Source organism: Carcharodon carcharias, chromosome 5 (genome assembly GCF_017639515.1).
Source record: "Carcharodon carcharias isolate sCarCar2 chromosome 5, sCarCar2.pri, whole genome shotgun sequence".
NCBI classification, from domain to species: Eukaryota; Metazoa; Chordata; class Chondrichthyes; order Lamniformes; family Lamnidae; genus Carcharodon; species Carcharodon carcharias.
The window spans coordinates 122901954-122928494 of record NC_054471.1 but is presented as its reverse complement, the minus strand read 5'-3'; the positions used below and the strand labels follow the sequence as shown (position 1 = coordinate 122928494).

The window sequence follows — 26541 nt, the reverse complement described above, 5'->3', positions numbered from 1 at the left end:
GAAGTTTCCACCAATTCACTGAATGCTTAGAGATTCTACTCTCGGGAACCTCAACAATGCACCCTCTGGAGGATCGTGGAATCATCCACAGCAACTTCAGGATTGTTATGTTATCAGGCACATGTGCAAACTCTGGAACTTGCTGTCAGTTTCAATGGAGTTATGATGGAAAATGCTTACAGTCTTAACATTATTAGCATCACAAAATTTGAGCCAATATCAAAGAAAATATAGGAAGGAAATTACATAAGAACATAAGAAATAGGAGGAGGAGTAGGCCAGTAGACAATTCAAGTCTGCTCCACCATTTGATAATGCTGATCTGATTGTACAACATCATTTGATAATGCTGGTCTGATTGTAATTCACAATCAATGGGTTCATGTGCTATCAAAGAGTCCACCAACGTGAACTGCTTTTAAATTTGGTTTATATTTTGCTCCTTTTGTGAACATCTACTTCATGTAAAATAGAGCAAAATGTAACTTACGCAACAACATTAAACACTGGAACATAAACTTTAAATACAATATGTAAAGATGGTTTGGGCCAATACTTTTAATAAGTTATTTCATTGGTTGGTGACATAAAATGTGAAAAAAGACCAAGTAATTTGTAACACAAATATTACATTACTGCATGTTATCAAAGCAGTACAATTATGGCTACTGCAACAGCACACTGTTAATCAAGAACAAAAACAAAAATACCTGTAAAAATTCAGCAGGTCTGGAAGCATCTGCAGAGAGGAGCACAGTTAATGTTTTGAGTCCTAATGACCCTTCACAGAACTGTTGAAGGGTCATTCAGACTCAAAACGTTAACTGTGCTCCTCTCCGCAGATGCTGCCAGACCTGCTGAGTTTTTCCAGGTATTTTTGTTTTTGTTTTGGATTTCCAGCATCCGCAGGTTTTTGCTTTTATCTCACTGTTAATCAAAGCTCACTGCATATCTTACACATTTGTTAAACAAAAATCTGATTTTATAGATCATGGAGAGGTGCTATTGTTAAATGTACAAGCAATGCCAATGGTGCTCTCTCTCTAAACTGATGTTTAGAAGAACAAAGTACAGCAACACAGCCTCTCTCTGTGGAATGTAATTAATGACAGAAACTAAAGACAATTATATAACCAGATAAAAAACAAAGATGGCCAGGATTAAGAAAGGTTGGATTAAATGTCAATCAAATACTCCTTCAGGAATGAAGAAGGCACATTCAGAAAATCCTCGCATTAGCAAGTATTCAAGAAGATAGCAAGTGGCATTTGTAGTTTCTGTCACTCCGACTTTGCAAAAATCAGCATTACTTAACTATCAAGGTTTTGTCCGATCTGACTTGATTGGTTGTGGAGGGAGGGTAACAGAGAGGAGAACTATTTTCTAAAGAGGAAAGAGTGTACCTTAACAGATTCTTTTGGTGTGGTGACTTGAACCTACACTGGGTTAGGGTTACATAGCACAACTTGCCATTGAATCCATGTAAGCAGGATTTCTAATTAGACCTGCTATTAAGAAAAATCAAAAGCAGAAACACTGTGGTAATTGTGAACAAAATATGGTGGCATTATAAAAGCAAAATTCAGCTTTAGAAAGACCTATTTTGACGGAATGAATGTGAGCGAAGATGACTAGAAAGCCAGAAAATAAGAGCAGGAGGAGGTCATTCGACGCCAAGAACATGGTCCACCATTCAATGTGATCATAGCTGATCCTCTTTTTCAATGCTGTACTCCTGCACTCTCTCCATAACCCTTGATGCCTTTGGAGTCCAGAAATCTATTTCCTTCTTAAATATGTTCAGTGACTTGGCCTCCACAGCCTTCTGTGGTCGAGAATTCCATAGGTTCACCAATCTCTGAATAAAGAAGTTTCTGCCAAGTTATGGTCACTGTTCCCTAAAGGATCCTGCACAAGATTATTAACAAAACCCTCTCATTGCACAATACCAAATCTAGGATAGGCTGGGCAGCACCATCAGAAGTGAAGAGAGAGGAAAAGTGGATGTTCAGGAATACTATACATAGCATATGAATAAATTTTACCATGAGGAAAGAAAGTAATAATTTGTTTTAACTTGGGAACCAATGCCAAAATATCTCAAATATTAAGCTACAGGAATATGACAGCAATTACAAAAAATAGATAAACGAGATTTAAAAATTATGAAAATAGTTAAAAAGAGGGGTAGAGCTATAGTAGAGAATATTAACAGAGCTGTTAAGAATTTCTAGAAATATATTTGCATCTAACATTTTATAAGAAAGAAATAGTGTTGCCACTGTTCACAAACTTGACATAATATCAAGTGACCAGAGCAAATTTTACAATTATTTACAGTACAGATCACACGCAGCCTTTCAAGCACATAAATTGAATGCACTAAATTTAAAATTAGACTGTCACTGATAGACTGACAAAATCAAAGGAAAATAAAACAGCAGGTCTGGATGGACTTGGATGTGGCTGATGCATTTGGTTTCATCCTTGAAGCTATCTTTAGAGAATCATTAAAATGGGAATATTCCCAGAGGATTGGAAAATAGCTAACATAAAATTAATCTTGAAAAATGGGTATGGTGGCCCGACCTTACAAGCCTCACATCTATTGTGGGTAGAATATTAGAACACCTCCTGAAGGATGGAGATAATTAAATACCTAGAAGCATATGCTATGGTAAGAGAAAGTCAACATAAACTTATGGGAGGGAGCTCTTGCCTATCAAATTTGAAGCTCTTTGAGAAAATGATGGACTTTGTTGACAATAAAAATTCCATATTTAGATTCCAATGAAGGTTTGATGCTGTTTCGTTTAAGTAATTAGTTAATAAGACAACTTGAAATAAGAGGCAAGCTTCTGTGGTGGATTGAAAATTGGCTAAAATAGACCGAGCAAATGGTAGGTGCAAATGGAGCTGTCTCACAGAGACAGGCTGAACTGTAGGCTGTCACAGGAAACAAAGATGAGGGCACTGCTGCCCCTCAAATCAAGAATGATGTCTACTCAGGGTTGCGAGTTTCTGTCATGAGTCTTCAACGGGCTGATTTTTGATCTGCAGAGCTTTGGGCACATGGACAGGATGTGCCACGAGGTAGTGGGATCGATAGTGCAGGATTTGCATCCTTTTCTTTCCTTGACTGCTGGTGCTCTGTCTCGTCATTAAGACTTTGTGACTCAAAGTAAGATGCAGCTTGATGGACAAGTTGTCACCATTCTGAGCGACAGTTGTTTACAATGTGTATAAATGGACATAGAGAAAAAACTATTCAATTCTGCAAGTTACAACAAATAGTGTTGGGGGTTGAACAATAACGAAGAAACAAAACAAATTAAAAGAGATTTGCAAAGGCTGGGAAGGTGGCCCAAGAGTCAAATGATTTTTAATGTGGACAAATTCAAGGCAATGAGATCAAGGGAGACAAATTAACAATGAATATATAGTAAATACAGGACAAAAGAGACAGAAGAAACCTGAAAGAATTGATGGATAGCTCACTGATGCCAATAGTCAAGTGTGTGGCACGAGTAAGGAGACGTAACTGGATCTTAGCATGTACAGCTTGTGTGGAGAACAAATTACAGATGATAATGAGCATGTATAAGGACATTTTTATTTTAAATTTATTCATGGGATATGGGCATCACTGGCAAGACCAGTATTTCAAGCCCATCCCTAATTGCCTTTAATTGAGTGACTTGCTAGGCAATTTCAAAAGCAGTTAAGAGTCAAGCACATTGCTGTGGGTCTGGAGTCACATAGAGGCCAGAGCTGGGTAGAGATTACAGATTTCCTTCCCTCAGAGGCATTAGTGAATCAGATGGGTTTTACAACAATGGGGTACTTCCATAATCACTATTTCTCATACTAGTTTTTTCACTCCAGATTTATATACTTAATTCATATCGCTAATCATTAGTCCAGGTTTCTGAATTACTAGCCCAGTAAAATAACCATTATGTTACAGTTCCTTTACAAATACACATTTTGTTATTCTTTCATGGGCTGTAGACTTGCTGGCTAGGCCAGCATTTATTGTCCAGGCCCAATTGCCCTTGAGAAGATGGCAGTAAGCCGCCTTTGCAAACCGCTGCAGTCCATGTGCTGTAGGTACATCCACAGTGCTGTTAGGTACCCACAGTACCTGGAGTACTGTAAATAATCTTATTCACTGCAGGTATTTCAGAAAAAGACAACCAAACTGGCACCAGGCATTGGCTAAATTAAAAGAGGAGGTTGAATGGTTTACTCTGGTGTCCAGAAAGCATAAGGGAGATGCATTAAATTGAATCTCCATAATATTTTCAAGATTGGCTGAGACTTATAGAAGCAGAGGATCCTGAAGGCATTATGGGTTTGTGACATACTCTAGAATTTGTTCTCAAGCATAGGAGAGGGCAGGCACACAATTTAGAATTAACTACTTAATGCAGGGGATAGCAAACAGGTAGGCCATGCCACTGAGGGAGTCAATGAATGCAGATTCAATTGATCATTGGATAGATATTTGAAGGCATGGATGGGGCATTTGAATGATTTGGGGGACATTCATTCTTAGGACTAGTAAGGTACATTCCTATTTACCAGAGCATTATACTATTTGTTGAAAATGCATTGGAAGGTCCTGTAGATGAATAAACAAAAAAGGAAATCCTCTTTATGAACATATGAAACAGTGGGCAAGAAAAGACCAGCTGGCCTAACAAGTTTATCCCAGACTGATGGTGGCTGAAGCCTAGGCACCTATCTTCCAGCAGCCATGTAATCTTCTGGGAGAGGAAAACAGCCAAAAAAAAATCTGATGTCCAGCAAAAGAAAGAATATGGAAAAATCCTCTACAACCCTCTCAGATCGTGGAAGAAAATTGGTTTAACGTAGCTTGATGAAACTCAAAGGTTGGCCAAATTTTTGACCAGCATCCTTTGGAAGGTCAAGGGATTTCTTAAAAAGTAAAACAAAATGCTGAATACTGCAAACTGCCTTTCCACTGTTAGGGGAAAATTAAAAATGCCAAAAGAGAAGACTAAGAATTTACTGAAAAACCCTAAAATCTCCAGGGTAAGCAGATGGATATTGCACACTAAGGAGCTTTGAGTTTTGTGTGATTTACAAAGTTTCGAGAGATGAGCTAATATCTAGGCACAGACAGAACCATTCAAGTGGTAAAATGGTGTGTTGAAGCCTTGAGAGCTGGACTGGAGATAAAACATAACATAAAGTTAGTTTAGGTATACTCCTCTCTTAGATAGGGAAGGGGCAGGTGGTTTTAGCTTAGATATGGGAAAACATACAATGGACAGAGGGGTCTTTGATGAAACACCAGCAGTCTTGAGTTGTGAGAACCAAGGTCTTGCGTACGTTTTAATTTTGATTGGATTAGATAATTACGTATACACCCTTTAGAATAATTGGTTAGCAGAATCGCATGCTTATGCACTCAATAGGATAGTTTTAACATGGCACCTGTGTGTCGGTTACCAAGTGGATATATTTAAATGTACTCAAATGTATTGTGATAAGAAAAAGTATAAAAGTTATGAGACAGCCCCATGATGGACTAAGAGGCTGCTCTCCCTGCATAGGCTTGTACAAGCTTGAAAAAACCGTCTTGTTTGAGAATCCAAACAACGGACGTCCTGAGTTATTTGTCCTGACCTGAGACCTGGTCTGAGCCATAGTTAAGAGGTCAGATGCTCCACACGAAAGCCAGATCAACCCGGGGTCTCGGGGAAGGAGGTTGAATCCCGCCTACATCACAGATAAGGAAAGATTTGGATAAGTGAATTTCTGAGACTAACTGCTAAGGAAAACAAGAGTGCTGTGCTTTCCCAGGAGCTGTTATCTAGCCTAAGGCCACTAAGCCAAAGCTGAGAAACTACTCTTGATTCATATGATTAGTAACTGACTTACAGGTTGGGTTTTAATACCATAGTTTAAGCAAAAATCTCAACGCCCCATTGGATATGTCTCATTAAGGAGAATTTTCACAGGACAGTAAGGTTGTATTAGAGGCCCACTCTTGAAATAAAGGGGTAAAAAGATGTTGTAAAAACAGCACTTTTTACTGCCTTCAGAATAGCGTGATTTGGCCAAACACCTGGGAATGAAAGTCCAACTACCACGTTGTTTAATTTAGGTAGATGCATAACTTTGCGTGAAGCTGCAGGAAGCAGGAGATGACTTGGCCAGCTGTCTCATCAGAAGATCCTACTATCAACAAGGATAATTATCCATTGGTGGTTGTACGTACGTTTATGTTTTGTAACAGAATTGGTGTACTGCTTACATTGTAGTGTTTTTATAACTAACTTTAGATTGTGTAGTAATGGTGGTTTTGAATCCGTCTTGAAAATGCAATATAGTATTACAGTGGGAACTTGTGCATTGTGTGTAATGTCTCATAAATCTCAAACAAAAGTATGATTAATCTGTGCACTTCAGGAATGAGGTCTTATAACTAGCCAAGAGATCTCAATGACCATATGTATATGTTAACTAACGCATTTGTGATCTATGATATTTTTTAAATAGAACAAAGTAAAATGAGACATTATTGATAAATAAGAAGAAATAAATTGCAAATGTTGGTAATCTGAAATGGCTAGAAATAAAATGCTGGAAATACATAGCAAGTCAGTCAACATCTGTAAAGAGAAATGAAAGATTATGACGTTTAGGACTTGTAGCTATTATAAGAACAGGTATTGTTGACTTAATTGGGGACAAGAGTTGTCAACTCTCCAGGACTTTCCCGGAGTTTACAGAATTAAAGAATCGTCTCTTGGACACAGGAATGAGAAAGTCTAGGGAAAAAAATCACAGGGGACATTAAACAAAAACTGCATTTTTTTCTAATATCTTTGTACAGTTTTATTCTTCAGTTATAAAAATATTGGAGATATAAAACAAAAACCATTTGTCTGACCATCAAGAATCATCCAACTGGTTACTGAAGAGCCTGTCGGCTTTTTAGTTGGTGTGGGAAAGTTAGACATAAGACAACCAATGGTGGGAATAGTTGGGATAGTTGAAGGTGGGAGGACATGCAATACAGCCTCCAGCTACAAACATAACCAGAGCTGCCAATCCTTTCTAGGCCCTTTACTTCAATGACAGCGATCCAGGTCCACTATGAAAGTCAAACTTATTGAGATTTGTGAGAAGCAATCAGGCTGAATTTGCCATAGCTAAAAATAAAAAACTGCGGATGCTGGAAATCCAAAACAAAAACAGAGTTACCTGGAAAAACTCAGCAGGTCTGGCAGCATCGGCGGAGAAGAAAAGAGTTGACGTTTCGAGTCCTCATGACCCTTCAGCAGAACCGCCTTAGCTAAAGTCATTTGAGAGAGACTTAAAAGCCTACTTTACAGCCAAATACAGGTGCAAGCTTTGGATCAGTATGGAAATGGGGCAGAGAAATCCTGCCACAAATTCCCGACGTTCAAGGGTAGAGTTAAGGGGGAAAAATAGCCTTAGTGATTAAGAATGAAATCACTTCAATGGTAAGAGAGCACATAATGAGAGATAATCAGTGAGTGGATACATTATGGGTAGAATTATGAAACAAAAAAGGATTTAAAGTGGTTGTTGTGTACAAGCCCCCCGGATAGCAGCTGTGAAGTGGTAAATTCTCTAAATGCAAAAATTTGACAACCATGCAGATAGGTGGAGTGGATTTAATGGGGGATTTTATTCTTTTCATACAGCTTGGGGCAAGCAGGTTAGCACATGTTTGAAAGCTGGTGTTTCTTGTGTGTTCAGGATAGTTTTCTGCCGAAATAAGTCCTATAGCCAATAGGGGACATGTCACATTAAACTTAGTAATAAGTAGTGAGCCAGATTTAGTTAACAGCCTAAAGTGGCATGGCTATTTATCAGATAGCAATCATAATATGATGGTTTTCAATATATTTTTTGAAAGTGAGAAACGCTAAAATGCTACCAAGATTCTAGGGGCAGAATTTTGCCCTTGATGGGCGGCTGGGCCCGACTGACTCGGCGGTGGGCGGGCAGCTGATCTTCGCCGCTGAAATGGGCCCTGCCGCCATTTAAAGTGGGTGGGCCAATTAAGGCCTGCCCAGCGTGTCGCCCGACAGGAAACGCTATGTGCTTCCTGTGCGGGCCGGGGGGGAGGGGGGCTGCGGGGGGGAATTCCCCAACTGCCAGAGTGCGCTTTTTAGCGCATGCATGAAAAAGAGCACACATCTCCCTGAGGCAAAGTGCTGCCTCAAAGAGATCGCTGAAGCTCTGTGAAACTCTAAAAATAGAAAAATTTTAAAATTAACATGTCCCCCTCATGTGAAAATGTCACAAGAGATGTGACATGTTAGCGAAGAACACAAACACTTTATTAAAAGTTTTTAAACCCGAAATCAAACCTCTTCCTGCCACTGGATGAGGTTTGTAAAAAAATCATTTACCCTCCTGCCCTTTGGGCCCGTGCGTCATCCCTAAGTTTGCATGGGCCCCTCAAAATCCTGGTCGATTGGAGAGTTAATGGCCTTAACAAGGCCTTTAATTAATGGCGGGCGCACGTCCTGCTGCATAGCGCCTGCCGACAGAAACATCGCAATGCCGTGCGCTGACGTCGGGACACTCCTGCAACATTTTAAGTGCTGGTGTGTGGACTCCGCCACCCGCATACCAGCCAGAAGATTCTGCCCTAGATTTAGACAAGGTTGACTTCAATGGGATGAGATAGGGACTTTCACAGTCAGCTGGGCAGATCTGTTAATGGGCAAAATATGAAAAGATCAGTGGGAGGTGTTCAAAAAAATAATTATCAGGACCTGTTTATGTCCCTATGTGGCAAGAGTTCCACTTTCCTTGGATGAATAAAGAGGTAAGAGACAATATAAACTGAAAGTAGAAATATACAAAAATGCAAAAAACAGCAGAGATCCTGACAACTGGGAAAGGTGTTAAGATCAACTGCCATGAAGGTATTAATGTATATGTTGTTCTTGGAAATTATTTTAAATTGGATTGTAATAGGTTGTGAGTGTGTGTGTCATCACTGGATTAAAACCAGCTAACCTGGGTGCTTTGATGTAGAGTAGTTTCGAGATGTTAAACATTAAGGTAGAGGGTGCATTTGCATTTTGTTGAATAAACCACTCAGACTGGGGGTGAAATCTTGCACCTAGCTAGGAGACACCAAGCAATATGTTTATATTACTAATAAAATTGGTACTCTGAAAGAGGATTTATTGTTAGAAGAGGTGAAGTTCAAGGGCCTGGTGATGCAATGAGAATTTGCATTCAAAGGAAAGGCTAGGTATATACAGAAGAGTTTTGTGTTGGTCAGAGGGATGAAATATCTAAGCAGCCTGTAAACCTATAGCTATCTATAAAGGAAACAAATTGAAAGGAACCTCATTTTGAATTTGTAAGATAAAATGTGCTTTATCTGCTGTCTGTTTAAAGTCTATGAGTTATTGTTGCCTTGGGGAAGATTACCTGGGAGTGATTAATTTGGGGATTTATTTAATAATTTGTAGACATGTGTATGTGTTTAATACCTTGTTAAATTAATAATTGTTTAATTTAATTTTTATAAAAACCTCTTGAGGCTTGGTGGTTTCACTTCTGAATTCATAGTTGCATCTCAAACATACCAATTGAAAACATAGGTTATGACAGCTGTTTAAAATATCTCTCTGGATTTTAAATAACTCAGCCTTTACCAACTGCTGCGTCATAACACAACAAAGAGTGGCAAAACCGACTGTAAGAGCTACGAACAGGGAGTATAAAAAGAAACTTGCAAGGGACATCAAAATCCCACAAAAAAATCACAATTACATTAGGATGCTAGCAGAAATGAGGAACTTCAGTTATGAGGAGAGTCTGGCCAAGTTGGGACTGTCCTCCTTGGGAGGGAGAAGGTTAGGTGACCTAATCGAGGTTTTCAAGATTGAGAGATTTTGATAGAGTAGTTCAATAACCGGAGGTCATAAATTTAAAGTCACTGGCAAGAAATCTAGAGGGCAGAGGAGGAGAAATGCTTTCACTGAGTGAGATCTGGAACACTCTACCTGAGTAAGTACTAAAGTTGATTCCATAAATAATTGGAAAAAAGGTATTGTACAGGTACTGAGGATAAAGGATTTACAGGAGTATGGACATAAAACAGGGATGTGGGACTAAGCACAACTGTTCTTTCAAAGAGCCAGCTCAGCTATGATGCGCTGAATGGTTTCCATGTTTCCATGAGTGTGGTCAGAAGCACTGTGCACCCTTGAAAACTGAATGGTGATATTGTCAATAAAGAAAAGGAAATGTTTAACCCATGCTGAATAATTTTTTTGCATTAGTATTTAGCAGAAGAGGTAATTAATTATGCCAGGCATCCCATGAAAGCTAATTCTGAGTCAGGGATAGGAATTCACCAAAAATAACAATGAAGGAAATGTAATTAAGAAAATAATAGCACTAAACAGTGATAAATCCTCAGGACCAGGTCATTCCCATCCCAAGGTTTTAAAGGGAGTTGGTGAAAAACTGCAAATGCCCTAACTATAATCTTCAAAGTTCTTGATATTCAGGAACCATTCATTTAGCTTGGAAAACTGTGCATATCACTCTGCTGTTTAAGGAAGTTGAGAGAGGAAGACTAGTGAATTTATCGAGCAGTGAGCCTAATATTTGTTGCTGGGAAATTTCTAGCGTACATAATTGAGGATGGGGTGACTGAATATCTTGAAAGTTTTGAGTTGATCAGAGAGGGTCAGCATGGATTTGTAAAGGGTAGTCAAGCTTGATGAATCTGACTGAATCTTTGGACAGGAAAACGTCTATGGATGAGGCTTCTAGAAGGAATGTAATAAATTCCCTCATAAGAAATAGTTAGCTAAAGTTGAAGCTCTTGGAATTGAAGGCAAATTATTGACCTGGCTAGGATATTAATTGAGTGGCGAGAGACAAAGGGTACAGATAACTGGCAAGTATGTTAATGAGCAGGATGTGATCAGTGTTGTCCTACAAGGACAAAAACAGAAATACAAATCTATATAAATTATTGGAAAATAATCAACAACTTTAGATCTTGAACTCCCTCCTCCATCCCCACCCCCTTTCCATTTTTTTACCCCTCCCTTTTGTTTTTTCCAATAATTTATAGAGATTTTTCTTTTCCCACCTATTTCCATTATTTTTAAATGTATTCCACCCATAGTTTATTTCACCCCACCCCCACTAGAGCTAGCTTGTTTGTCCTGCTCTCCATTCTTAATTAGCACATTCTTTTAGATAATATCACCACCTTCAACGCCTCTTTGTTCTTTTGTCTGTGACATCTTTTGGTTATCTGCTCCTATCACTGCTTGCTTGTCCCAACAACCACCCACCCCACCCTTCTTCCCACACTGCCTCCCCCCCAAACCAGCTTATATTTCACCCCTTTCCTATTTCTACTTAGTTCTGTTGAAGGGTCATTAGGACTCGAAACATCAACTTTGCTCTTCTCCGCCAATGCTGCCAGACTTGCTGAGTTCTTCCAGGTATTTCTGTTTTTGTTTTGGATTTCCAGCACCCGCAGTTTTTTGTTTTTATCTCTGTGTCCTACAAGGATCTGTGTTGGAGCCGCAATGATTTACTGCATTTACAAACGACTTAGATGGAATAGAAAGCCACATATTCAAATTTGCTGATAACATGAAGATGACATTTTATGCAGTGCAGATCAAGGCAAAAAAATGAGAGATACTGATAGATTAAATGAATGGACAAAAACATTGACAAATGGTTTTCAATGGAAGCAAATGTGAAATCATTTCACTTTGGACCTAAAAAGTATACAATAGCGCACTTTCCAAATGGTGGAAATCTAGGGCTATATCTTCTGGTCGGCGAGCAGGGGGGTGGACCCCACTTGCCGATACGTAAAATGACACACAGTGATGTCGGGTGTTTGTCCCGACGTCACTGCGCATCATTTAGATTTTGGGTTCGGCGGGCGCGCAGCCGAATTGGCTGCATGCCTGCTGAACTGTTAAAGACCTATTAAGGCCATTAAAAAAATAACTAACATGATTAATGGGCCTGCCCATCCAACCTTAAGGTTGGTGGACAGGCCGGGAACCCAGACGGGCTTCTGAAAAAACATGAAACCTCATCCACGAGTGGGATGAGGTTTCATGAGGTTATTAAAATTTTTATAAAATCTCTAAACAAAAAAAATTGACATGTCCCACCTCATGTGACAATGGCACATGAGGGGACATGTCAGTAATTTTTTTTTTTCATCTTTATTTAATGTTTCAAACCTGAGCTGATCTCCCTGAGGCAGCACTTTGCCTCAGGGAGGTGTGTGCATTCTTTCGCACGCATGCGCGAAAGAGCACACTCTCAGCTCAGGGAATACCACCCCCCCCTGCCCGCACAGGGAATGCACAACGCTTCCTGGCGGACGTCACTCTGGGCGGGCCTTAATTGGACTGCTCATGTAAAATAGCGCCCGACCAGGGGTGACGATCGAAAACACGCCCGCCCACGCCTGCTCCCATACATCCCCCCTGAAGGGGGGAAAATGTTGCCCCCAGAAACAGTGGAGATTCAAAGAGACTTGAGTGTCCAGGTATATACCATTAAAATGTCTTGAACAGGTACAAAAAATAAATCAAAAAGGCTAATTGAATGCTGGCCTTTGCAGCCAGAGGGCTACCATATAAAAAGGTAGAAGTTATGCCTTGCTATACGAAGTCCTGGTTAGGAGTTCTGTGAGCAGTTCTGGGTACTACACAGGGTGACCGACTTTCCTGTGAAATACAGAATTGTCCCTCTGTTCATCCCGTGTTGCCACCATGCTGTTTATCCTGTATTGTGTATCAGTGAATTTTGCACATGCGCTGTATGCATCTGTACATGTGCATCGTGATCGCTTCTCAGTGGCTTGGCTTCCCGTTACCAGAGAGGCTCCAGTAGTACATGACCCACCCCCCATGGCTCTGGCACAAACACCTGTTCTTATAGCTGGCAACACCCCCACCCAATCTTACAGGTATTGACTGATGCCAAAGTGCCCCTGGTACTAAAACTTAGGGAGAACATATTGGCCTTGGAAGGATACCTGGTCTACAAGGATTAAATTATGGAGGAGAGGTTACACAAACTAGGCTTGCATTAAAAGTTTCCTTCATTTATTTTTGTTGTGAGTAGCCTATTCATTTAAGTATGTGGGCCCTTTAAACTTCTTTTGCTGGGCAACTGAAAGGAGTAAATTGTGTTCATTCTGTGCAGGAACACTGGCTATATCCCCTAGAAGTTAGAAGATTACAAGGTGATATGCTTCAAGGTTTCAAGATTTTAAAGTGAACAAATAAAGTAGACAGAGAGAAACCATTTCTGTTCTTTGGCAATTCTAGGACTAGAGGGCACAGTCTAAAAATTAAAGCCAGACCTTACAGGAGCGAAATTAGGAAATGCTTCTTCATGCAAAGGGTGATAGTAGTTTGGAACTCTCTTCCACAAATGACAATTGTTGCTAGGTCAATGGTTAATTTTAAATCTGAGACTGATACATTTTTGTTACGATATTAAGGCATATGGTGGTTCAGGTATATGGAGTTAGGTCACAGATCAGCCCTGATCTCAATGAATAGCAGAACGGGCCTAAGGGGGCTAAATGACCTACTCCTGTTCCTATATGGCATTTTAATCATTCACATATTTAAACTGCCTGATCCCAAGAACTTTGACAAGGTAGGTCTCACAGGTACGATATACAATAGTTCAGAAGTTGCAGAGCAGACTGCAGATTTTCAGCCCTTATATATTCAAAACTTGCATGGTCCTGCTCCTCTCTGGAATTTGGCTGCCCTTTGATCCAAACCCCACTTTGACTCTAGCTATATATCACCCTGCAATTCATGCTTGCAATCTTTCTTCTCTACTTTTAGTCAGGAAATATGACTATAAAGACATCGCTTTGATACATTGATTTTAAAAATCCAATTTTGTTGGAAAGAAGAGAATGCCATCTCTTGCTCTGCCCCCACCCCATCACCACTATAATATTTAAAACATTGGGACAGAAATTCGGTGGAGTGGCAATCACCATCTGATTGTCAATCTGCTCCTTTTTACTCACTGGGACTTCAGTCTCAGGCCTGGTGTGAAACGTGTTGTGCAGCAGGTCCAGACTCCTTTCGGTGCAGGGCAGCAGAATTGGAGGAAATAAGCTATGCCACCTTTTTAATCACACCAGCTGCTGTAAATCTATAAGTCTAAAGTTACCAGTCACTTTGAGAAGCCAGGGAGAAGGTGAGTATGTAAGCTAAGTGGGGTGAGAGGTAAAGGTGGTCAGGGTGAGGGGAGGATGTCGATGGTCTGAGGTGGTGAGGAGGGCGAGGGTTGGATGGTCAGGGAGAAGGGGCTGTTGGAATGGGTGGTCGGGGTGTTGGGGGGGTGCCACAGGGAAGGTCGGTAGGGTGGTTGGCATGGGGTCAAGAGGGTAGTTGGGGGATGGGGTCCAGTGAGAGGGGGGCTGGGTGGGCAATTGGGCGGGGGGGGGTTGCGGGACAGCAGGAGACTCTCATGGGGGTTCAGTACTATAGTTATCCAGGAGTTAAGTGGTTTTAATCTTTCTAACTTTTCGTGAGTAACTATTCTGCTTAGAGAGTCAAATACATCCGAAGTCTCTGATTTAAATTGGAATGTCGGATTGTTCCCAGTACAGGGTAACTGCCCATTGGAAGTTTAAAGTCTCCAGGCAATTCCTGTGCAGCCCTCACATGGGAACTTCTGGAGTGGTGGTGGTAGTGGTGGTGCCAGGGTGGGGGAACCCCCAATGCATTTTCTGGATACAACCCTCCCACCCCACAAAAATCTGTGCCATATTTTTAAACAATATAACCTCTTCATGACCAATTTTGTTTTCACATCAGGCCCTCTGATAGTTCTTGTGTCATCTCTCCCCGTTTTGCAGCCTGCTCCCTAAAACCATTTCCTATCCATCTCCTGACCTTTTTCCACCTCACCTTGCTCCAAGTCTTCTCTTCTATTCCCTACTTATACCGCTCTCTTACTGTCCTTTTGATAAGGTTTCCTCCCTATACCAAGTCATTCTGTCATACTCCCAGCTGGTGAGCCAAGCCAACATCTCTGCTACTTTATCCTTCCCTGCTTAATTTCAAAATATTTTATCAAATTAATTAAGTTTTTTAATTTGGAGGAAAATCCATTCCTTCCTCATTGTACTTATGCAGCCCACAAAGGCAAAAGCGTTGATCATCTCACCCACAGGTGAAAGCATAACTTCCAGCTATGTTGCCTCTCAGACTTCATAGAAATGTCTGACTTTCGAAGAGTTAACAGGGTAACTTTCTACTGTATCTTCCTGATCGGTGGCTTTGCCCACTGGAAGGGCATATCAGAAATTTGTTTAATGCAAATGCTTGGAAAATTTCACATTTTCAGGCAGGATTCCCCACCAGCAATATGATGTTAGAAAACTACCCAATTTGATTACCCAATAATCAGTTGATTTTTTTACAATATAGTCAAGTCATGGTTGGTTTGGAGGCAAGCTCACATGTATAGGAGGGAAAACCATTTTCAGGACCTAGGACCACAAAGGTTTACCAAATCTATGTCATTTATAATTCAGATCTCAAGAGCTGGCCAAGTCTACTTCCTTTTGCCTTTTTGAAATGGGTGTCATCCATTCTTTATTTATTCTTTCTTAAATAAAATAAGAAGCAATATGTATTCTAGTTAGTTTTTCCTTGTTTTTGTGCAGCACTGTGGTTTTACTACATCAAGTAATCAGAACTTTTAAAAAAAGCAAACCTTTTTACAGAACACAATTATCCTTCAGTTATTTTATACTGCTTCAGAAATGGGTACTAGTTTTTAAGTAACAGGTCAATTAATAGTTGCATTCATTCTAGATATATGAGCACTAATATATCAGAGCAATTTTGTACCTTTTCTTGACGATCATTACCACAACCAGGAGGAGGAGGATGAAAACCAGAATTCCAGCACTGATTCCAGCTATTTTCACTACCCGATCAGTTTGCTTGACAGGGTCAGGGACCACCTCAGGTTCTTCAGTTGTGGCTGCTAAATTATTCAGAAGAAGTATTTGCATGAAAGCAGGTAATTATTACTGACATGGAAATGATCTTTAATGTCACTTTCATACAGTACACTTCAAAAATCCAGGTACAATTCATAAGACATTTCATCCCACTTGTGACAATTACATTTCACCATGTTAAGTTTTCTGCTACCCTAACAATTCAGCAAATAGGAAATCTGATTTTTATAATAATTTTAGTAATAAAGAACAAGGGTGATGAATTTAAGAAAATATATAGCATTAGTATTGTTTTAAAAATTCTCTGCAGTTGCATTAAAAATTGTAGCACAACTTGTATTGAAAATAATTCAATTTGGTCAACTTAAGAAGTCATGAATTTCAAAATTATGAATTTACATACAGATGCCATTCTCATGAAGACATCCAATGTCAAATGAGTGTATGAAAAAGAGAGTTACAATCCTCATTTATCAGTTTGTTTTTTTAAATTAGGCATAGCTACAAATAAGAATTTGAAGTATTATTGCTTAGCAACATAAATTATACATAAAGTGCATTTGGCATACTACAGGTTCAAGCATTAATCAAAATTATTTTCACAGTAAAATTTATATTCTAATCCTAAATGACACTTTGATCAATTTTTAAGAGAAAATTTAAATCAACCTTGCCACTGCACTATTATTACAAGCAGTAAGCATTAAAACATACTTGTGCAAAGAAGCTTCAATTAAATTCTGGTGGGGTAAATGATAGATTAATTGTATTGTTAATGGGCAGGCCAAAGTTAAAATTAATACAGCAATTAAAATTGTACATCACCACTCATAAGAAAAACAAAATTATTGCATTGGATTGGCTTAGGTGCTGAATCATTGGGATGGCTCGATATTTTGGATGAATTGTATTGGCCAATCTGTGCAGTATGCTTGAATGGATCTATAATGTTACTAACACATCATATTTTGCCTAAAAATAATCAATTGTTACATAACCAGAAATATGGTGAGTGGGGCACTGAGATGAAAGGATACATCCAAAATGCTAACCTATCTTGCTGAGATGTTGACCAAGTACATGTACTTTCCGATGATTTCTGTTTTGAGTTAGAATAATTCATTTCTATAATGCAGTCAGCACCAGTCAGATGCAAACAGAGCCTGGCTGAGCCAGGCAGTGCCAAACAGAGCCTCGCAGAACCTGACAGAGCCAAACAGAGCCAAGTAATTTAAACACATTTTGTCTTGAGCACAATAACTCTGAGCTGTATGAATTTGAGAGAATTTTGTTAATTTGGGAATATGCAAAATTTAACATGTTCCAGTTTCACTGGGTAAACTTGCCTTTGCAAAATTTAAGTATAAATTTACAAAGGCAAGTTCATCCTGTGAAACTGAGCATGTCATTTTGAAATGTATTGAGCAGATCCAAATTCAGAGTTTAAATATTTTTATAAAAAATTGTAAGCATATTCGATTCAACCTAATGACATTGGTGATACATCTGAGCTACTATTAAAGAAACAGCACTTGTTTCAAGCATCCATTTTTTCTTTCCACGCTCAGTGTAAACTGTAAGACTTAATTGAAACCAAAGTAATCCTTAATCATTAATCAACTCTATCACCCTTGTTGGTACTTAATGAATGAGGTCTGGGTTGCTATTTAATCATTAACAAGTAGTACACAATGAAAATAAAAGCTGGATTTTGCTGAGACTGTCAGGACCCCAGTGTCAAGCTCAATTATGTACTGGAAACCCAGAAGAGGTTGTAGCAGGATGTTGCTCATGATCTTCCTAGAAGCAGCAAATTAAGAAGGCGCCTCTGAAGTCCCTGTCTAATTAAGGACAGTGGGTGGACCAGTGAAGTGAGGAACCTAATCAGAGGGCCTGCTGCAATGTCCAGCCGGCAGCACCATTGGGGGAGGTGGGCGCTGGGGAGGTGGGCGCTGCTGAGGCAGGCAGGCGACCTCAAGGATATATCATAATGGAGGTACTCTCTGCTGGATTGTAAAATACTAAAAATGCTGTCGCTTCCCAGTGGGTCTGTTTGGTGATAGTGGCGAGAAGGTGTCAATGGTACCCCCAACCTGCTGCTGAAAGGCCACCTCCAGTTTAATTCCAAGCTCGAACTCAGCAAGGGCCCTGACTGTCATCAGGAAGATGCTGTTGGTGACAACGTCACTCCCCCAGTTGGCAAGATCATTCAGAAGTGGGAACACATGAGTAGCTGATGTTATGTTATGTCAGTGTTATTTTCTGATTTTGCTCCTGGTCCTGCCTCCATAGGACCTTCACATCTCAGCCCAAAGGGGATACAGAATTCAGAAGTGAATATGTTTACAGTGTATGAAAAATGTTTAATTGAAATTGAAAGTGAAACAGTGTAAATTACTTCTGCGCCTCCAAAAAGTGAACAGTGAGTGATCAAATATTGCTGAAACGAAACCTTTCACCTTGCAACTATTCTTATTAACTGCAGAAAAAGCTGTCAAACTAAGCTGCTCAGTTCCATTTTTCAAAAAAAATTGATTATATGCAAATACTGCTTCACTTCATAGATTTACCCCTAATTCTTTCTGCATTGAACTTTCACATATAGAATCTCAAATATACTTCAAAAATCTTTACAAACTTTAACATGTACAACACTACTCAACAAAGCGACTATTAAACTATAGGCTGTGTTATTCCTACATTTTGTATTATAAATTTGCAAGAACAATGTTTTCTCTCAAATAAAATTGTTTCTTTACCCACCTAGTGTACCAAATTCTGTAAATAGTGCTAGAGTTAATCCATTAGAGATGAAATAATAACCTTCCACACTAGAGCTATTTTGTTTAAAAAGTTGTGATTAAGCGGGGTTTTCCAGCTTTGTATTATTATGTTTTTAATAATTTTTGTGCTCACATTAGTGAATGGAGAAAAACATATTCCATTGTTTTTGTAGTCAATTTTATTCTAGTTTTACTTCTGTTAAACAGGCATTAATAAAGCAAAAATTTAATGCAAAATGGCTAAAATAAGCATTGAAGCTTGCAGTAAAGGGAACCAGCACTCCTGCTTATGTTATATTTAAAAACCCCAATATAACTGAAGTGGTTACTGTTGTACGATAGAGACATGCAGCCACAGATGCATGAACTTCTTCACTATTTTGATGACATTGCTATGCCTTGTTCCATAAACATGAATGACAATTTATGGTAACACAAGGAAATGCTCTCTGCTGAGAGGCAGTGAGTTGTGTGCAGGTTTATTCAGTCTATCAGATCATTTCACTAAGTTACAAAGTTCAATGACCAGACACAAAATGCAATAAAAAACTACCATGTGAAAGAATTTTACAACTATCCATAATTCCATAAACAAATTTCTTATTAATTTCATAAATGCAAATTCAATCAACAAGTCAGTAAAAATCAGTCCTGTAGGGGGCAGCAAAGCCTCTCCTCTTATTGCTGTTCTACTTCACACTTGTCCACTGAGTACTACAAATGATGCTGAATTAAACTCATTTTCGTGTATGTATGAATTTTAAGATTACATTTGAAACAGGTTAATTTGACAAACAAGTTAGTGTTTGGTTTCCATCTTGCTAAAGCACACTACTCTTAATGCAGAGACAGATTGACCATGACTTAACATGAAAGTCAAAGTTTAACATAACTGATGCTCCAACCAACTTATGAATCAACATTAAATCTTGAATAAAAACAGATGAAAGGACAACAACCTGAAACATTAGATCTGTTTTTCTCTTCTCGGTGCTACCTGACCTGCCTAGAGTTTCCGGTCTTCTCTGCTTTTAATTCAGGATTCCAGCAATGGCCATATTTTCCTTTTGATTAAATCTGAGATTTTTTCTTGATCAAGAACATGTCAAAAAGTACATTTCATATCAGAGAATTTTAATACACTTGGTTTGGAATATTGCACATATAAGAACAATTTCATCTCCAGTAATTATGGTATCGTTCTGCACAAAACCCCTTAAACTCTGAAGTTCAACAATCCATCAAAGTCTACAACACAACCCAGTTCAGAGATATACTGGCAATGTTAGCTAACTTTATAGTGAAACTAAAATATCCATAAATAATATTTATATCCAAGAAGCTACTAAATCCCCACGAAGCAAAACTCTGGGCTGCTGGTAAATTAGCTGGAAAGCTGTCCTCATTTCTTTCTTTTCAGTGGCATGAGAAAAACAAGTTTCCCCTTACTGAGGGAAGAGGATTGTTTGCCCTGGAGTGATCACTAGAAGCATTTGTCACCAGACTACAATATCTGTGATTGAAATTACATTAACCCAATAAATTTCATTTATTAGTTTCTTTGTCCTTTCAATGAGAAGGAAAACTGCAGAAATTCCTCTTCTGTTTAAATGATGAATAAACATCAGGTTTGCTGACTAAAATAGATCACTTTTGATATTTAGTTTCCCCATGTATGTTAGCCAGCAGTAAAAAAACAGTATGACATCGTCCAGTGAAATAAAGTATACCAACGATCTTGCCAAAGCTGTAAAAGGCTGCTCACAATAAGTGCCATGCACTCAACTCTATTTCCCTACCACAACCTCGTCAACTAAACTCAATACTGGAGGAGAGCTCTGTGTGTTTTATTTGTTTTTCATTTAAAATTAATAATCATTCAAATTTGCAGATTTAGCACAATGGTGTCATGCTAATATTAGAATCAAAACATTAGATTCTAATAGACTTCAATTACAGACGCTAGGATGAGTGTTTTGCGGAAGTAATATATATATATATTCATAAAAATTGTGAGCTTCTACCACAAAGATGTAACAGTAACATCTGGGTCACAGGCTCATGTCATTCCCTAATGCATAAACAGGCAGCTTTTATTGGATTTAAGCCTTGAACATAGGCACTAGAATGCTTTTGCTGGGAGTCAAGTATTACAATGCTAACAGATTGTTAAGAATTTCTGTTCTAAAACATGTACAGAATATATCCTTCCTTCACATTAGAAAAAACCTGTATTAGTTTGGGCAAATGCCATTGAGGTACTTTCCAAATTTTTGAGGCAAACTCAATGTTGTTAACTCACTCTCGTGAATTTATCACAAGAGGTGATGTATAAGGAAAATTAAAACAGAAACAGAAATACCTGGAAAAACTCAGCAGGTTTGGCAGCATCGGCGGAGGAGAGCACAGTTGATGTTTCAAGTCCTCATGACCCTTCAACAGAACTTAGTTTCACGTATAATTTTTTTCTCAGCTCTTTAATGTTTAAAAATATATTTGTGGATGTGGGTGATGTGGACAGGCTCATAATTATTGTCCATTAAGAACTAGCCATAGAGCATGGGACTGGACTCACATACATATCAGATTGAGTACTGATGGCAGGTATCCTTCCCTGAAGGACATTGGTAACACAGTTGGGTTTTTACAAAAACGGTCATGGTTATTTTCTGGTGCTAGCTCGTAATTCACCAGATTTATAAAATTCAAATCCACAACTAGCAAAGATAGACTTGAACTCATGATCTCAGAATTTGCTGGTCTAGTACCATAACCACTTGCCAATATTTTCAGTAAGAAAATAAGTATCTTTGGTAGAATTAATCCCTACAACTCAGTCTCTGCTGCATTTGCTGCAGGACAAGAGAGTTTCTGCTCACCTCATTCAACACCTCTTCAAACCGTCAGCCTCCAGAGATCATGGCTGTCAGCGACTGAGACCCTTTTGTCAATGTCCACCACCTTCGTATCTCACTTTCAGGTGCCCTCATAGCAGAGATATGGACACTCAGGAGGCCATGACTCATTGGTCAGTTAATTATATTGGAGGTCTTTGGTATACAGCTATCATCCATCTGACAAACTTGACTTAACCAGGACGGATGTGGTTGGCTTAGCAATGAGTACATGCTGATGGAATTAGCATGCTCCAGGACCTATGATTTGATGACCTTGTCCTGCCAAGAGATGTTGAGGATATATCTGAGATAGCGAAAGTGGAAACCATTCAGCCATTTTACATGCCTAGCATATGTAATCCAAGCCTCATTACCGCACAGGAGTACACTGAAGATGCAGGCTTGGTAGACTCAATTTGGTGCTCTCAGTCAGGTTACGTTGTTCATACTCTCTTACTCAGCTTGGACATAACAGCTGCAGCATTTACGAAACGTGTGCTGATTTCAGCATCAAGTGACAGGTTGCTGGTGATTGTGGAGTCTGGATATGTGAAGCTATCAAGATTTGTCAATGCTAATTGATGACAGTATGGCAACATCTTGTGCCATTACTTTTGTCTTCCTGATGTAGATGGTCAAACCAAACTCTTTACAGATGTGAAAGAGTGTGTCCATTTGCCGCTGAAGGTGTTCCTTAGTATGGAATGTTAGTGCAATATCGACAGCATAGAGCAACTCTCTGATGAGGACTTAGCGCACCTTTGTCTTGGATCTCAGGTGAGCAAAGCTGAACAGTTTTCTGTTAGTTCTGGTTCATAAATAGATACACTCTGTTGATGAACTGAAGGTTTTCCAGTTCTGAAACCTCACTGAGATTCAGGGTAGATATGTTCAGCCAAGATCTGAACAGACAATAGCAACAGAGGCAAATACTTCTACCATGATGCTCAACAGAGAGATGCCATCATAGTTGTTGCAATTGCTGGGGTCACTATTGTTCTTGTACATTGTGACAAACTTTGTATCACATGTATCCTGGGGCACTGCTTCGAGCAGAGTGGTGGCAGATAAGGAAAGAAAAGGAGGCCAATCCTGCGCTCCTGATCCCACTACCTCATGAGACATCCTGCCCCATATGCCCAAAAATCTGGGAGTCGAGAATTGGCCTGTTCAATCACATGAAAAGTTAATGAACAGACTTCAGAATCTCTTTTCCCTCCCTGCTATATATACCATCCCAATCTACATTAGGATATTTGAAGTTCTTCATCATCACTACTCTTCAGCTTTTGCAGTTCTCCATAATTTCCCTGCAAATTTGCTCCTACTTAGCTCTTCCACTAGTTGGTGGCCTACGGAAAAAATGTAGTGTTATTTTACCTTTATTGGTTCTTAAGATAGATTGTGTCCTTGATCCTTCTAGGAAATTATCTCTCTCCAGCACTGTAATATTTTCCTTTATTAAGCCAAGGGATCAATCCTGGTTCAATAACGAGTACAGGAGGGCATGCCAGGAGCAGCACCAGGCATACCTAAAAATGAGGTATCAACCTGGTGAAGTTATAACACAGGACTACGTGCATTCCAAACAGCATAAGCAGCAAGTGACAGACAGGTCTAAGCGATCCCACAACCAATGGATCAGATCTAAGCTCTACAGTTCTGCTGCATCCAGTCGTGAATGGTGGTGGACAATTAAACAACTCACTGGAGGAGGAGGCTCCACAAATATCCCCTTCCACAATAATGGAGGAGCCCAGCACATCAGTGCAAAAGATAAGGCTGAAGCATTTGCTAAAATCTTCAGCCAGAAGTGCCAAGTGGATGATCCATCTCAGCCTCCTTCAGAGGTCCCCAGCATCACAGGTGCCGGTCTTCGGCCAATTCGATTCACTCCAAGTGACATCAAGAAATGGCTGAAGGCACTGGATGCTGCAAAGGCTATGGGCCCTGACAATGTTCCAGCAATAGTACTGAAGACTTGTGCTCCAGAACTTGTCGCGCCACGAGCCAAGCTGTTTCAGTACAGCTACAACACTGGCATCTGCCCAACTATGTGGAAAATTGCCCAGCTATGTCCTGTACACAAAAAGGAGAAATCCAAACCCGGCCAATTACTGCCACATCAGCCTACTCTCGATCATCAGTAAAGTAATGGAAGGGATCAACAGTGCTATCAAGCTGCACTTGCTTAGCAATAACCTGCTCACTGACACCCAGTTTGGGTTCTGCCAGGGCCACTCAACTCCTGACCTCATTACAGCCTTGGTTCAAACATGGACAAAAGAGCTAAACACCAGAGGTGAAGTGAGAGTGATTGCCCTTGACATCAAGGCAGCATTTGACAGAGTGCGGCATCAAGGAGCCCTAGCAAACCTGGAGTCAACGGGAATCAGGGGGAAAACTCTCCGCTGGTTGGAGTCATACCTAACACAAAGGAAGATGCCTATGGTTGTTGGAGGTCAGTCAGCTCAGCTCCAGGGCATCCCTGTAGGAGTTCCTCATAATAGTGTCCTAGGCCCAGCCATCTTCAGCTGCTTCACCAATGACCTTCCTTCCAACATAAAGTCAGAAGTGGGAATGTTCGCTGATGATTGCATAACATTCAGCATCATTCACGACTCCTCAGATACTGAAGCAGTCTATGTCCAAATACAGCAAGACCTGGACATTATCCAGGCTTGGGCTGACAAGTGGCAAGTAACATTTGTGCCTCACAAGTTGTCAGGCAATGACCATCTCCAATAAGAGAGAATCCAACCATCACCCCTTGAGGTTCAATGACATTACCATCACTGAGTCCCCCACTATCAACACCCTGCAGGTTACCATTGACCAGAAACTGAAGTGGACTAGCCATATAAATACTGTGGCTATAAAAGCAGGTCAGAGGCTAGAAATCGTGACATGAGGAGCCCACCTTATGACTCCCCAAAGCCTGACCACCATCTACATGGCACAAGTCAAGAGTGTGATGGAATACTCCCCATTTGCCTGGATGAATGCAGCTCCCACAGCACTGAAGAAGCTTGACACCACCCAGGACAAAGCAGCCTGCTTGATTGGCACCACATCCATGAATATTCACTCCTTCCACCACTGACGCACAGTAACAACAGTGTATACCATCTACAAGGTGCACTGCAGGAATTCACTAAGGCTCCTTAGGCAGCACATTCCAAAACCACGATCACCACCAGATGGAAGAACAAGGGCAGCAGATAGATGGGAACAACACCACCTAGGAGTTCCCCTCCAATTCACTCACCATCCTGACTTGGAAATATATTGTCGTTCCTTCACTGTCGCTGAGTCAAAATCCTGGAACTCCCTTCCCAACAGCTCTGTGGGTGTACCCACACCACATGGACTGCAGCGGTTCAAGAAAGTCACCACCAACTTTTCAAGGGCAATTGGGGATGGACAACAAATGCTGGCCGAGCCAGTGGAGTCCACATCGCATGAACGAAAAAGATAATGTTCAATGTTGGATGAAGTATAAACTCTTACTTTTCACTAAAAGGTTGGCAATAGGGTTGGGGCCTATACGCATACCAATCATTCCTTCCAGTTTGGAAAATCCAGCAGGTTGACACAAGTGAAGTGGTCTCTTGTGTTGCAGCATGTTTTCTGTGGGAAAGTTAATGAACTAAGAGCCCCAGACAAACAACGCAACTGTGATGTCCTTGACACAAGCGCATGAGGGCCTTAAAAGAGCACAAATCACAACAAGTATGCTTGTCCTAATCATTACAGGCACATCTGAGTTCTGTATTAATACATCCTGCACATCATATGCTCAGAAAGCCTTCAGGGCAGTGCCCCTTAATATGAAGAATTTGTGCTAAAGCACAGATAGTGAAGAAACTTTCAACCAGTCCATATGCTCCATTTCACAACGATATAGTAAATTATAAACCAGCTTGAAGGTGAGAACTGACCTTTTAAACAGTTTACATTTTTTGAACTCATTACAGAACATTTAATTTTTGTCAAATGTGAAGTATCAAGAATTATTTGCCAAAGATTTGGTGTCGCAGTGCATCCTTTATACTATTAATATGCTTGAAGGTACATAAGTAATTACAAAACCAAAGTAATTAACTTCAAATCTGCAAGCATAAACAGCTTTACTGTTGATTTTTTTCATATCAATTTATTATTACCCTTTTAAAAAAATGCAGAGCTCCATTTTTAAAACTGATTTTAAGTACAAGTCATTTAACTTGCAGCATCATATCTCTCCATGCAACTTTAAAAGAATTACTCATTGAACTTCCCCATTCAGTCAAAAATGACCTCAATCCAATCGTAAAGAGAAATAGGAAATAATTCTCAGAAATAACCCATTAAAAAAATTTTCCTCTCTGGCATCAATCGACCTCTCCCCAGCTGTATTCATCGCAGCATCCCTTTAAGGCAGCCACTCTGTTCCCTTTCTCTGTCATCGTGAATAATAATGTCGTCTCCCACAACACAGAAACACAACTTCTTCAACTCCCCAACCTCAGTGTCTTTAATTTTCCTGAAGGTTAATGAATTCTTTTTCTTCACTTTTCTTGCACCTTGAATCAAATTCCAACCAGTTTTGTTTGGTGTTTGATCAATGTCATTGTGAACTGCACCCTCAAGGCCACTTTGACTGATTTGACCTTGATTGACATAGATTTGTGGTCACTGTTATGTGTAATAATTTGGCTTCAAGATTTTTGCAGAGTGCCACATATCTTTCCATCACTTTTTTCCTGAGTCTGTCCCAGTCTTCGCTGTAGGGTTTGTAGATGTTGGCCCAGATTTTGAAGTTGTGATGATGGTGAAA

The 26541-nt window shown here is 39.8% G+C and overlaps 1 protein-coding gene across 6 annotated transcripts in view; it reads right to left on the bottom strand.

Annotated features, from left to right (window-relative positions):
* The window catches only part of ptprk (protein tyrosine phosphatase receptor type K), a 673497-nt gene that overhangs the window by 108690 nt on the left and 538266 nt on the right, over positions 1–26541 (bottom strand). For all 6 annotated transcript variants that reach the window (XM_041187665.1, XM_041187666.1, XM_041187669.1 and 3 more), the window contains exon 14: positions 15927–16065. In XM_041187665.1, coding sequence (XP_041043599.1) covers positions 15927–16065 — 139 coding nt within the window. The remainder of the gene's footprint in view (positions 1–15926; positions 16066–26541) is intronic.